This window comes from Verticillium nonalfalfae, assembly GCF_003724135.2.
Source record: "Verticillium nonalfalfae strain VnAa140/NRRL 66861 chromosome Unknown scaffold_40, whole genome shotgun sequence".
NCBI lineage: Eukaryota > Fungi > Ascomycota > Sordariomycetes > Glomerellales > Plectosphaerellaceae > Verticillium > Verticillium nonalfalfae.
The window spans coordinates 74,354-88,103 of record NW_021167265.1 but is presented as its reverse complement, the minus strand read 5'-3'; the positions used below and the strand labels follow the sequence as shown (position 1 = coordinate 88,103).

Sequence of the window (13,750 nt, the reverse complement as noted above, 5' to 3'; positions counted from 1 at the left end):
TATCCGGGCCAGCGGTGCGTCAGCGATCTATCTCACTGTCGCACGGCAGGCAGCAAGCCTCAGCATGGCTGGTTGCGTGATTCTGAAGATGATTCATTCGATCAACGAATGGCCGTCAGAGTCGCTAGACATGGACCCCAGAACACCGAATACTGAAGGCCAAACGGGTGCCGAGAAAGCTTCCGAGACGGGATCTTGCATCCTGTACGAGGTACTCGAATGAGAGCAAGCCGTGCGCTTCCAGTTGATGGGGACATCTGGTCGGCTTCGGCAGAGCTAAGACACGCGGATGGGCAGGTAGCGATAGCAGGGCTGACAGGGACCGGGGCCCTGTGGAAGCTCCAGATGCACTGGCTGTCTGGCGGGGTGGGGGCCAGCACTGTACTGAAGGGCCAGATCGCGGGGGTTCAGAGGCTCCGGGGCACGCCAGCAGAAGCCCCGATCCAGTACTTTTGAGACGTAGGGGTAGTACAGACATCAGCCATCAAAGCCGCAACTATAGCCCCATATCATGTGCTGGTTCAAACGGCGACCTCGGATCGACGTGACTGGGCCGGGCAGCTGCCTGTGGCACTCACCGTCCAATCATGGGAAAAAACGACGGCTGCCGTCTGGTTGAGGGTTTGATTGCATAACCCGCCCGCATGAGCAGCCGGCCAGCCAACATGCCAGCCAGCACAGACGTGCATATGCCTGGCCTGTTTGCTACCGCCTTGACATGCCGTTGATCGTCTCGTGTGTGGAAATCATAGGCTTGATCGTTCTCGCCACGCATAAAGCGCCCGTTTCCCACTTTCACAAGGCCCAGCACCTTGCCCAGACCCAGAGGCTAAAGTCAGAGGCAGCGAGGACATTGGCAGGCTATCCAGCTCTCTACATGTCACCGACATCCGCTCGCCCTCTTTCGCTTGCTCTCGCTTGCCCTCGCCGCCTGTCTTAACTGCCCCTAGCGGCTCCTCTCGCTGCCCTGCGCCGCGTTCCCAGGACAGACCGAACCATGGCCTTCACGTATGTCCCTGGCACCTTTGACTTCTGGGCGGCGCGCCAGTCGACGCATCTCGTCGACATGCACGAGACAGCCTTCGTCCCTTTCAACGTCCACCAGGCTGTGGGCACGGCAGGGCTGGGATCCTGTTCTGTCGTGGCTATTGCCTCTGAGCGCGCCGTCATTCTTGCTCACATCCCGCCACTGCCGGACTTGCACTCGCAGCGACCCGACGCGGGCGACGCCAACGTGCGGCAGATGATGAAGCGAGTGCGGCGACTGTACCGAGACAACCGCCAGTTCTTCGACAATGCCGAGGGACGCGTTACTTGCGCCATATACGCCGGCGAGGTTGCGCTGCCGGACCAGGTAGCCATCATGCAGGAACAACTACGGCTATTGGGGTTCGAGCCGAGTACCGACTACTACCAGGTGCCAGCCGATGCAAATGTTGGCCGGGGCACCGTCGTCATTGTCGCGCCGCCACATCATCAGGGACAGGTTGGTGTCTACGTCGAGGACAGCCTGGTGTCGTCGCCTGCCTCGTCGCCGTCGCCCCCGCCGTCTGTTCCCACAACGTCGGGTGCGGCGGTTGCCAAATCGTCGTGGGACCGAGCATGACGTTGAAGTCGAGGTGTAGAGGCGGGGTGGTGAACACAGACGACGTGGTACGCCTAAAAGGTAAGTGTAAGACAGGCGGGGTTAGCAGCCAATGGAGGGGCACTAGCACCCCTCCTCCCGTGCCCCTTCCTCTTGACCACGCGATTATACAAGCTCCCATCCACTAAACAATCGAGCAGGCACGCCCCGTGCGACCACCCCCCTGGTCCCCCTTCGTCAGAGCCCTTCAGATCTTCAACTACATCCGACCAATACTCTACCAAACTGCATCTTGACATCGAGATGTTATGTCACTAACAGTATCATTATTGATAGTTTCCTTTTCAGTCATACCCTGGATTGTTTTCAGCGGGCCCGTGAATGTTTTCCGTTGAAAAGTGTCGTCAGCCCAAGGCAGTCAGTTGTTGCAGTTTCATTTGGCTGTCTCCAAATCCATCGTGAGAGAGAGAGAGAGAGACTGCGGGCCTTCACAACCCTACGTACTTGCTACCCTCGTGAGTCCTGCTGTTCCATACACACCTTAGCTTGACATTCATGGTCACGGACATGGCTTACAAAAGGGGTTCAGACTTCTTGTGTTCGCGCGCCTCTTCATCGATGCATCATCCAAGCATATTCGCCAGCATTCGCTTCGTTGATCAAGAGCACCATGAGAAATTATTTGCGGTGATTCTTCTTGAATATCTGCATCACTCCGACAGGATTACACAAAAGCTGCAACTGACTACCGAGGGCGGTTCGCTCAAAAGCAAGATTGATTGATCGAACGTGCTTTGGGTCCTATCATCGCATACCGTATGCCAAAAACGCACCTCATAGCGATTAAATTTCGTGGGTCACCACCCTGACCAAATTCTTTGACTTTGACGGAAAAGGATCAGATCACAACCGATAGATCGAATCCTAGTGTGTACTATGATCATCAAATGTGTAAACAACAACATTGAATAATTCTGAAATGCCCACTGCAAACCATGACTCCATTATTGACGTGAAGGGCGTGGGATTAATAAGCTATCATGGTCAAGATCAAGCCTAAAGCACGTCGTTGATCGTGGTCTGGATGGGCCTCATGCAGTGCGGTCATTGATACGATTTGTCAGAAACCGGGGGCTGCCAACAACAAGCGGGGAAGAACCTCATATGAGACCCAGCACTTCATCACTCGACTGCCTTACTTTTAAACCATTGATTCCCGGTCGTGTTCACAGTAAAAGCCAGCATCTCTCGCATTGAAGGCCCAGCACTTGACTTCACATCTTGTACCATTGACGACGTGCACTCCGCAACTATGGCGCCATTCCAACCCTCCAATATTCTCATCCTGGGGGGTACTGGAAACATTGGGCACTACATCGCGGATGCCATCATTAAGGCGCAGCCCCCATTTGAACAAATCACAGTCTTCATTCGCAAAGACTCGTCGAGCAAGAAGCAAGCCTTCGTCAAGGCCTTTGAGGCAAGGGGCGTCAAGGTCATCATTGGTGACCTGGAGACAAAGTCAGATATCCAAGCCCTTTACAAGGGCATCGACACGATCGTCTCTGCGCTCGGCCGCGACGCCCTCGAGCGCCAGATCGACCTCATTCGCGAGGCAGAGGCTTCTGACTCGGTCAAGTGGTTCATTCCGTCCGAGTACGGCACCGACATTGAATATGGCCCGTCGAGTGCCGCCGAGAAGCCCCACCAGCTGAAGCTCAAGGTGCGCAAGGCGCTCCGCGAAAACACCAAGCGCCTCGAACACACCTTTGTCGTGACGGGCCCGTACAGTGACATGTACTTCAGCCTATCGGACAAGTTCCCCGAAGTTGGCGGTTTCGATGCCGAGAGCAAGAGAGCTGTCCTAATCGAGGATGGTGAGGGCAAAATTGGTTTCACGACGATGCCTGAGTAAGAGAGACCGATCCCGTTGTGTTGAATCCAATATGAGGCGCGAGGCTAATGAGCTCTGCAGTGTCGGAAAGGCCGTGGTAGCTGTCCTACGACAGCCCGAGGCGTCGTTTGGCAAGGCGATCAAGGTGCAGTCCTTCGAGGTGACTCCGAAACAGATCCTCGCCGAGTTCGAGAAGCAGACGGGCGGGGAGAAGTGGAACGTATCCTACACGTCGCTGCAGAGCCTGAAGGAGGCAGAACAAAAGGCTTGGAGCCAGACGCCGGGCACCGCGACGCTGTACACGCTGGGTCGTATCTGGGCCGAGGGTGGCACTCTGTATGAAAAGACAGATAATGAGAGCATTGGGTTGAAGGAGGCAGAGCTCGAGACGCTCGAGGCGTCCGTCAAGCGGGAGCTGGCGACAGGCTGGACTCCAAAAGTAGTGGATGGGAAAGCGACTCTCCCGGTGTGAGGACTAGTATACTAATCTAGTCATTTTGTCACAATGTGTTTGGTCCCATGTGGGTGAATGACAAGGATGACTCTACTATGTGTTCTTCACGAACGCTCTATGGGGATGTCATGGTCATTCAATTCAAGAAATGCCATTAAGAAGATACAAGAGCCCTCTTCGCACCTCTAGGGCTTCTTGCGGTGGTGATGCCTTGCCTAAGGTACCATGAAGTGGTATACCAGGTCGGCTGGCACCTTGGTCTGAATATTGAACGTGGTGGAGCCCGGTGAGTCGGTGTGCCCCACTGCCCCACCATGCAGCTCAAGGTGAGCGGTGGCAGGGGTCTCAATCGGTGTCCTTCCCCAATCGCCCAAAACTTTTTTTTCTAGCAGGCGCAATTGGGAAAAACCCACGGTCGTTCACTCTACGCCATCCCACCACGACTTGCTCACCCGCGAACCCCGACGACGATCGGCAATCCGTCCAGAAGCTATGGCAGTAAAAGAGGAGCTTCCGGTGGCTTCCAGCCAAAAGACGGAGAAGAAGCAGAAGAAAGAGAAAAAGAAGCGATCCCGAGAGGACGACCCTCTTGTGACAGACGAACGCAAGCACAAGCGATCCAAGAGCACAGCCAACCGTGCAATCTCACCAGACCTCTCGGCTTCTGCGAACACAGACGCCAACGATAGCGTCGCCGAGGTTGAAAAGCCAACCAAGAAGTCGAAAAAATCAAAGAAGAGCAAGCAGGAAGACCCAGCAGATGCGGGGGACGCGGTGCAAGAAGTTGCCGACAAGAAGAAGCGACGCATGTCCAGGAGTCACGATGACGAAGACGATCGGTCCGAACTGAAGACCAGCACCAAGAAGAGCAGCAGTAAAAAGAAGGGCAAGAAGGAGGCCACGCCAGAGTCGTCCGAGGCCGACCAAGCTTCAGGATCCTCAGAAGACGACGAAGCCGAAACCCCCGACGTCATGGACATTGACACGCCTTTGCAGCCCAACCCTCCCAAGTCTACATCTAGGCTGCACCAGCCGCTCGATACCCCCGCCAAACCACGATACCCATTCTTCACACAAACCGTCTCCCTCTTCCTGCCCATCTACCCCATCGGCTGGGCTGGCCCCTGCACCGCCGCTGCGACCCAGCACCTCCAGCCCATGGTCAACCGCTACGTGCCAGTCCTCGGCGGTGTTCTGCTCGGCTTCCGCAACGTCGCTGTCTCTGAGCGGCCCGGTCGCGAAGACGCGGCTACGAGTGATTCGGACGTTTGCAAACTTGGTGCCATTGATGAGTTCGCCGTCGGCTTCGGCTGGGTCACGGCGGACGTCGACCTCTTCGTCCCGAAGCGCGGCGCGTGGATGGAGGGCAGCATCAACCTCGAGAGCGAAGGTCACGTCGGCGTTGTGTGCTGGGGCAAGTTCAACGCCAGCATCGAGTCGGCGCGTCTGCCGCCTGCGTGGCGCTGGGTCCATCTTGGCACCGACGAGACCGCAGCGACGAGCGCCCACGACGACACCGTTTCCAACTTTACTGCCGAGGAGCAGCACGGTGCCGTGCGCCAGATTCACGCTACGGGCTACTGGGTTGACGAGGCTGGCCAAAAGGTCAAGGGTCGCGTGCGCTTCCGTATCAAGGCTTTCGACGTGGGCGTTAGCGGAGACCACGGCTACCTCTCCCTTGAGGGAACCATGCTCGACGCCGCTGGCGAGGCTGAGGCGCGCCAGCGCGACGCCCAGCAGGAGCTGCGGCGGCGGAAGGGCAAGTCGGGCGGTGTGCTGCGCAAGGAGCGACGATACGTGCCCGACTTCAGTATTACAAAGTTCGGCGAAGTTGAGAACGAGGAGGAGAAGGCCTTGGCGCAGGAGGTATGGGAGCACACCGAGCCGGCCAAGGACACCACCGAGACGGCGCAGGACGGCGAATACGCCGGGCTTTCGCACGAGGCCGCTTAGATGGCGAGGACCTCGCTGACGCTGCGGAAGAAATGATCGAGATTAGATGTGGGAACTGGGGGTTAGGGAGTTGGGCTGCCTCATTTCAGGCAGATACAAAAATGGCTTCGAGCGCAATGTAACCGTTTGTTTACCTCGTCTGAATATCGCATGACTTGGCCAGACGCAACTACGATGCGCCGTACTCATAGAGTTCATTTGTTGCGATGTCTGCGTTGCAGGCCAGCCACAAGTTGCCAGCCAATTGCGCTGAAGTCGGAGTGGCCTATTCTGTACCGGCTTCGGTAGAGGCTTCGGTAGCATCGGATTATTGATTTGTCGTGGGGCTGACCTGGCGACGTAAGACAGCGCTAGGGCTGGGGTTTCTTCATTACTGATCACTACACTTCGCGATGCTTGGCATTCGTGGCCCTTTAACAGCTTCTGGCACGAGGCTTGCACTCACGCAGTGAGCAAACGCCTCCTTAGGCACCCGTTTAGTCAATCACGATGTTTCTCAACGATGACTCTGAAAAGCGTCGTCATCTCTTGCGCCGTGGCTTCAGCGACAGCCTGCAGCCATGGTATGCAACAAGAATCAGAAGCGAGCACATGCAAGGTGCTGGCTCAGCTAACTCTTGGGGCTCGCCTTGAGATCTAGACATGTTGACAGTTGGACCAGTCAACGACGGGCCATAAGGTGATCTGGAAACTATATAAGAGCATCACCGAGTGCAGTTTCGTACAATGTTCCTCCCCAACCAGACAGACACGCACCAACCAATCTCATACTCTACTACTCACCACACTACAAGAATTTATCATGTCTACCAAGCTCGTGACCGTTTTCGGCTCCACTGGCGCGCAGGGCGGCAGCGTTGTTCAGGCCCTCCTCCGCGACAAGTCCGGCGTCTTCAGGATCCGCGGCATCACTCGCAACCCCGAGTCCGAGGCGGCCATTAAGCTCGCCGACTCGGGAGTGCAAGTTGTCAAAGCCGATGGCCTCAAGGGACATGAGCTCAAAGCTGCCTTTGAAGGCAGTTGGGCTGTATTTGCGAACATCAATTCTGATGATCCTGTAAGCCCTTCGTTGGTTGTTCCCGAAGCGAGTGCGGTGACTGACTAGGAGACACAGTCTATCAACGAAAAGGGGGGCCCTTCCGAGACAGACATGGGCAAAATCATAATCGACGCCGCCGCTGAAGCTGGCGCCCAGCACTTTATCTTCAGCGGCATGGCCTCCGCTGCCGAGACCACGAAGGGCGAGTTCCCGAACCAGGCCTTTGACGGTATGTGGGCTCTTAACCGCCCCCCTTCTGTCCTTGCAGCATCAACCATCCTCTAACATAGGCCAGAGAAACATGCCATCGGGCAGTACGGCCGTAGCAAGTCCTTCGTCTCCTTCACCGACGTCAGCCCAGGCTGGTACATGGAGACCTTCCTCTGGCCGGATATTGCTCCCATCTTTGGCGGGTGGCCCTTCAAGGCCGACGACGAGGGGTATCTGACTTTCAGCTGCCCGCGCTGGGGCGGATCGGACGACGCCGTGCCGCTGATCGCCATGGCCGCTGACTACGGCGACATTGTGCACGGCGTGCTGCTCGCGCCGGAGCGGTGGAACGGGCAGCTCGTGCAGGGCATCAGCCAGTCCCAGGCGCTCGAGAGCGTGATCCCCGACTACAAGAAGGGTGAGCACCACATCCACACATGTCTCAGGACAAATGCTCGATCTCTTGCCCATGCTAACGAAAGACGCAGTCACTGGCAAGAAGGCGCGCTTCCGCTTCATGGACAGCTGGGAGGACGTCCAAACGTACGGCGTGACGGCCCTTGTCACCGTGCAGCGCATGTTCGGTTTCTGCCAGCAGTCGGGCGGGCTTTACTATGGCGTACCCAACGACACGGCGGCCGCTGTCGAGCTGAAGAGGGCGGCAGCTGCGGCGCAGGGAAAGGAAGGCGAGGATGCCGAGTTGATGACCTTGGAGCGCTTCTTTAGACAGCAGTTTGCCTAGTTGCTGGCCCTTTGCCCTTTGTGTCTAGGGGTTCCCATCTCACGTCTTGTTTCGTTTCGCATCTGGCCTCGATATGTATTCGTTTCCTCCGTTCAATAGTAATACTATCTGCGTCATCTCCCAGTTGTGTTCAAGCCTAGGTTTTGCCTCGCCCTTATCAAGAACGCCTCATATTTGACAAATTTGTACACTGATCTCGTAATCCGCAATATATGCACGTGGTTTCGTCTGTCTGAACGTAAGCTAGTCGACGGCAATCCGTCCAAATGACAGATTCCCACCCACGCGCGATAAGTAGTGATCCGCGAGGTGTCTATCTGCAGAGCGTGTGAGAGCTTTGAAAGGGGAACAAACATTAGAACTTGATATATCCGGACTCATCTTACAAAAGTCTAATTCTATAGGAAGCAAGTCTTTCACCAGGACGCCGCGCTCAAGCCAAATCTTCCGAGGGCACTGCCATCGCCGCCATCACCGCCATCAAACCACGACTCCAGCGTGTCGAGGTTGGCAAACTGCTGCGCAAATACCATTCCCTCGCGCCTTCTGTTCTCGACCATCTTCCAGTCCCACGAACCATCGTTGGCGACCTCACCGAGATCCTCCTCGTCGCCAACGCCGTTGGGTCCGCCGCGCCAACCCTCGGGGCCCTTCGGATGCGCCGGCAGGAGCTCGCTGCTGTCAATGATGTAGCTCGGGTGTATTGTCCACCTGCCGAGCTTGAAGACGTATTTGCTGACGGCAGTAGCGTAGATCTTGTGCTTCCACGCATTGGCTTCTTTGCTGTCGGGACCGCCCTTGCGCGTGCGCGCGCGGCCAAACTTGGTGTCGAGGTACTCAGAGGGGCGGGCGATGCCCTTGGGCACGAAGTGTGTGACCATGTAGAGCCACTTGCGGTCCCAGGCGAGGATGCGGGTCCACATTTCATAGGGCGCATAAGCCGTGATCTCGCGGCGGAAGGAACAGTGGACGGCGCCGAGCATGATGCCGAAGTTGCCGCGGCGGGGCTTGCCCGTGATGTCGTCGATGATGACGCCCGTCTTCGTGTTGTGTGTGAGCTTGCGGAAGCCGGGGCGCAAGAGGTGGGAGGCCATGTGGGAGCGTGCAATGTCAAGGTCGGAGAAGTACGTCGAGTTGGACTTGTGGATGTTGTAATCGATCTCCGTCAGGGGAGCGTGTGATTCGGAGATCAAGGGGCGGAAGAGAGAGCGCGGGCCGAGGCGGGGAGCCTTGCGCATGAAGCAATGGTAGAGGATGGCGTGCCAGAGACGGATCTGTCAAGCAAGTCAGGGGGTGACGCAGTCAAGAGGGAGCGGGGAGCGGCGTACGGTCCACATGCCAGGCAGGTTCTTGAAGTTGAACAGCGCGAAGATGAGCATCAGGATGCGGCTGATGCGCCCTGGACCGGTGAAGAAATCCTTAAGAACAGTCCTCCACTGGATCTTGTAAGCTGCAAAGGCAGCGCCGCCGTAGATGGAGAGACGGAGCAGGCGGATGACGCGCTCAGGAATACGATCGAGCTCGGCCACAGAGGGCACCATTTTGGAAAGGGCTGCCATTGCAAAGGCAATATCGAGGGGCTGAAATGCGAGCCGTAACGGGTCTGTCGTTGTTGGCGATGCTGATGCCGACGATGCTACCTCTAGAAGGACTTCTTCTCGTGAGCCGCTGGGTGTCGGATTGGGCGCAGGGTATCAGCGATGCGATGACGAGCTGCGCCTAAAAGTTTGATGAGGATGGCGACAATCCAGAGCGATACAGCACGAAGGATGCAGAAGGCGGTGCTGGGACACTTTGATGCGATGGAGTAAGCAGCGGCAGCAGGCGGGCTGACCATCCGAGGGGTAAATGAGGTGTTATCAGAGGCCGCTCCTCAGGCTGTGGTTGAAGACATGAATGCGAATGTGAATGTGAAAATGCCGAACCGAGGCACTGGCCCGTGGATGATCCATCTCGCGTCTGGGCATTTGACAGCTTTCCGATAAATTTGTTGGGTAACGTCGCGGGATCGCGTGGAGCGCAATGTCCGAGTGCCTGTTGTCCCTGACCCTAGGTACCTGATTAGGCACGTTTGGCAGGTACGGCCTCTTGGGACTTGCCTCCCTCAGCACGCGCTAGCGCTGAGTTTCCTTGGGAAGGTGCTCAGGGGTGCTCAGGAAGGTGTACCCAGCACCCGGGCAGGTGCATCCAACGTCTGTACTTGCCCTCGATTACGGCTAGCTCCATCGCCATTCTGCCTCGCGTCCCCATTTTCTCCCGTGCTTCTGTGTGCAGATGGCCTCCGTTGGAGTCTTCAGTTGCTCCGAGTCTGAACATCCTGTAGCTCGTTGGGTAGATGCCGACTCGTCGCCTCGACCGCATCTTCTTCACCAATTCCATCCCTGCTCAACGGTCTGATGGTCGCATCCAGGTTACCAGACGACAGCTTCCTACCATCAGAAGGTCACATGGCGCGCCACTACACAAGAACACACAAGTGGCCGTCCATGTGGACCTGACCAGCGATGTCATGCAGTACCACAGTTCTATATGCCCTCTACACGATGACGGCCACAATCGAAACTAGCAGATTTTCGTGAAGCAGAAGTCCCGAACATATGTTTGTCTGACGATCCAACTGGGGCTGTCTTCCCAGAGAGACTTGTTCATTCTTCGTCTGGAAAGTAACTCGATTTTTCATGGATTCAGCATCCTCATCTTAAACCCGTCATCTACAGGCTCGACCTCGCATGGTCTGATGCATTGGGCTGGGGCACCGTCTCTTTATACAACGACATCATGACGACCTGTGAAAGGCAGATCGTGTAGGAATGGGTTCGTTGGAGGCGCAGCCATGACGCCAAGGGTTAATCTCCCGCACTTCCGGGACCCGGAGTACGCATTCGTCCAAACCCCACCACACCCCTTTGGCGCCTCGTATCCCTTTCAGTGAGCTGACCGCTAGGCAGCTATGTCATGAACCTGTTCTGGGGTGTGGCACGGCACCAAACTTAGCTGATCGCATCGGATCTCGTGTTTTTCCCCCTCCAGATTTGCGGCTTCCTCACTCGTCACTCGAGACCTCGCACCTCCCCATTGCACCTCTTCAACGCTGTCGTCCGCTCTCACTCTCGACGCTCGTTCCCCATCTTCAACGTCGCCAGGTCAATTCGACACATTCGCCTTTCCTCCGCACGTCACGTCTCAGCACCGAGGGTCACTCGCTACGCCCTCATCATGATGTGGCAATCATGCCTCAGTCTGGGTCTTTTGACGCTCTTCTCCTCAGCGTCTGCAGAGAGACTGCTTCGATCCAATTCCCTTGATTCTTGTCAGAAGGACTCCAGTTTCTCCGCGAGTCTCTTCAATGTCGTGTACACGCCTGATAACAACACCATCTTCGCCCAACTGTCTGCCATGTCGACAGTCAACGACTATGTCATCGCCGAAATCGTGCTTGACGTTTACGGCTATCAGGCTGTGCATCAAAATTTCGACCCTTGCACGCTTGAGGACATGAAAGCCACCATCTGTCCCCTCACCGTTGGCAAATTGCCCCCCCGGTTCAACTTTCGGGTTGGTGACAGCGTCAGCAAGCAGATCCCCGGCATTGCATACGCCTTCCCCGACCTTGACGCCAAAGTCCGCGTCCATATCAGGAGCACACGAACTGATGAAACCCTCGCTTGCGTCGAGGCCAAGTTTTCCAACGACAAGACGGTCGATCTCGTCGGTGTCAAGTGGGCCACCGCTGCCGTCACCCTCGTCGGCCTCATCACGTCTGCCCTCATGTCCGGCGTCGGCTACACCAATGCCGCTGCTCACTTGGGCGCCAGCACCTTGTCATTGTTCGCATACTTTCAAGCTCAGGCCATGGTCGGTCTCAGCGGTGTGCCTCTGCCGCCTGCCGCCCAGGCTTGGACGCAGAACTTTGTCTGGTCGCTGGGTCTGATCCGCATCGGCTTCATGCAGACCATCTTCACCTGGTATCAGCGCTCAACAGGCGGCGACGCGGCCGGGCTCCTCGACAATACACTAGGTGCATCGGTCCAAGTGATGAAGCGATCTTTGGACCCGGCAGCTGGCGGGCTCCAGAAGCGAAGTAACGTCATGCTGGACACGGGTGCCTATGTCGTATACGGCATCCAGCGTGTGGGTTACAAGGCACACATTGAGACCACCAACATTGTCATGACCAGCATTGTCTTCAGTGCCTTCCTGGTGCTCATCAGCGCCTTGTTCGTCTACCTTGCTCGCCTAATCCTCAACTTCTGCGTCAAGCGGGGGTGGGTCAAGGACACCCGGTTTCCGGAGCTGCGCGGAGGCGGCTGGCGCATGCTTCTCAAGGGCATAACTCTTCGCATGCTGCTTGCTGTCTTCCCCGCCATTGCCATCTTCTGCTTCTGGGAGTTCACCCAGGCCGATTCGGCAGCCATCGTCGTCCTCTGCGTGTTCCTCTTGTTCGGCAGCATGCTCGTCCTTGGCGTGGCGGCGGTTCGAATCATCACCATCGGAAGGAACTCGAAAGCCGTGCATCGGTCTGCTGCGTTTCAGCTCTTCTCTAACCAGGAGTATCTCCAGATTTGGGGTTTCCTCTACGTTCCATTCCGAGCAACGGCCTACTATTATATTCTGCCTCTGCTCGTACACACGGTCGTCAAGGCGGCTATCATTGCCTTTGGACAGCACAATGGCGTTGCGCAGGCGATTTGCCTGATCATTGTCGAAGCCGTCGCTCTGGCTGCCGCAAGCCTTCTGCGACCATGGATGGCCAAGAGCATCAACGTTCTCAACATTGCCATCTGCTCCGTTAACTTTGTCAACGCAATCTTCCTCTTCTTGCTCACCAATAAGTTTGACGCCCCGGGTCTCCTCGTTGGCGTGGTTGGCATTCTCATCTTCCTCGTGAACGCCATCTTCTCCCTGATCCTCCTGTTGCTCGTCATTATTTCGAGCATCATGGCCTTCTGGAGGAAGAACCCTGACGACCGCTACCGCGCCATGGACGACGACCGTGTCATGTTCTGGAAGTCGAGGACGAGCATGGTGCCCAGCATGGTGGCGACTCAGGAATTGGAGGCGCTGGCTGCGACAGCCCGCGGGGCGAAAGACAGCCAGGAAGGCTCGCACCGGATCGAGAGTCCGCCCTTGACCCCAACCATCGGCGCCCGCCCCGGCTCGCGTCGTGTAGACAGTCCCGCCCTCAACGAACGGTCAAGTAGCGTCCATGACTCAGTCAGGGATGACCAGTATGCGGCTCCGCGAGCCCCCTGGAAGCGTAGCAACAGAGACAGTGGTATGACGGAATAAGATGGGCGGCGCTCGGGCTATCTCCTTGGAAGCTGTGGACATGTTGGCCTGGGTACCGGCAGCGGGCTCAGCAGCGAGCGCGCTGCCCCAAAAGACGCATCTCGCTACCTAATGAGAATTTCGTTCTGTGTTCAATCACCAGCAGCTCCCGCGATGCTCCGAGTCGTCCATGTCGGCAAACCCCAAATGATTATTGCAGGGTGAGATACACGTGGATGATGCTGGCTGACATGGAGGCCTGTAGTGAGGCTATGGGGCGCACCTGGAATACGCTGGGTCTCCTGTGTAGTTGCCGCATGAGTCGATATCAACACTAAGGAGACAGCCCAGCGGAATCCTCTCGGATTTGGAGCTCGATGTCTTAGTAGGCCAGCTCCGTTCAGGTGCAAGGGCGAAGCAGGTGCGAAGTGCCGGTAGCCAGAGCCCTTGCAGATGGACATCGTAATCTGACATTCTGTAAAAGGGGGTTTGGCCAGCGTGACTTGACGCAGGAGCTGGCCTGAGCGACATGGCCTGGCAAAGCTAAGACTGAGGCAGGGAGGTCCGGATCGCGTTCCGGCTTTGGTCTCTATCCTTGTCAGACG

At 56.8% G+C, this 13,750-nt stretch overlaps 6 protein-coding genes across 6 annotated transcripts; 5 read left to right on the top strand and 1 right to left on the bottom strand.

Annotated features, from left to right (window-relative positions):
- Window positions 1-997: 997 nt before the first annotated feature.
- Window positions 998-1,606, top strand: D7B24_006053 (uncharacterized protein; the record flags this gene model as incomplete). The annotated part of the gene is made up of 1 exon (XM_028640194.1): window positions 998-1,606. One exon carries the CDS (start codon window positions 998-1,000, stop codon window positions 1,604-1,606), a length of 609 nt encoding a protein of 202 aa, XP_028495598.1.
- Window positions 1,607-2,897: 1,291 nt separating this feature from the next.
- Window positions 2,898-3,951, top strand: D7B24_006052 (uncharacterized protein; the record flags this gene model as incomplete). Its single annotated transcript, XM_028640193.1, has 2 exons — window positions 2,898-3,496; window positions 3,561-3,951. 2 exons carry the CDS (start codon window positions 2,898-2,900, stop codon window positions 3,949-3,951), a joined length of 990 nt encoding a protein of 329 aa, XP_028495597.1.
- A 474-nt stretch (window positions 3,952-4,425) lies between these two features.
- D7B24_006051 (uncharacterized protein) lies at window positions 4,426-5,886 on the top strand (the record flags this gene model as incomplete). Its single annotated transcript, XM_028640192.1, has 1 exon — window positions 4,426-5,886. One exon carries the CDS (start codon window positions 4,426-4,428, stop codon window positions 5,884-5,886), a length of 1,461 nt encoding a protein of 486 aa, XP_028495596.1.
- An 802-nt stretch (window positions 5,887-6,688) lies between these two features.
- D7B24_006050 (uncharacterized protein) lies at window positions 6,689-7,877 on the top strand (the record flags this gene model as incomplete). Its single annotated transcript, XM_028640191.1, has 4 exons — window positions 6,689-6,943; window positions 6,992-7,154; window positions 7,221-7,553; window positions 7,624-7,877. 4 exons carry the CDS (start codon window positions 6,689-6,691, stop codon window positions 7,875-7,877), a joined length of 1,005 nt encoding a protein of 334 aa, XP_028495595.1.
- Window positions 7,878-8,293: 416 nt separating this feature from the next.
- D7B24_006049 (uncharacterized protein) lies at window positions 8,294-9,418 on the bottom strand (the record flags this gene model as incomplete). Its single annotated transcript, XM_028640190.1, has 2 exons — window positions 8,294-9,151; window positions 9,206-9,418. The coding sequence occupies 2 exons, from the start codon at window positions 9,416-9,418 to the stop codon at window positions 8,294-8,296; spliced, it is 1,071 nt and encodes a 356-aa protein (XP_028495594.1).
- Window positions 9,419-10,710: 1,292 nt separating this feature from the next.
- On the top strand, window positions 10,711-13,166 carry D7B24_006048 (uncharacterized protein; the record flags this gene model as incomplete). The annotated part of the gene is made up of 3 exons (XM_028640189.1): window positions 10,711-10,751; window positions 10,826-10,850; window positions 10,908-13,166. 3 exons carry the CDS (start codon window positions 10,711-10,713, stop codon window positions 13,164-13,166), a joined length of 2,325 nt encoding a protein of 774 aa, XP_028495593.1.
- Between the last annotated feature and the right edge of the window lie 584 nt (window positions 13,167-13,750).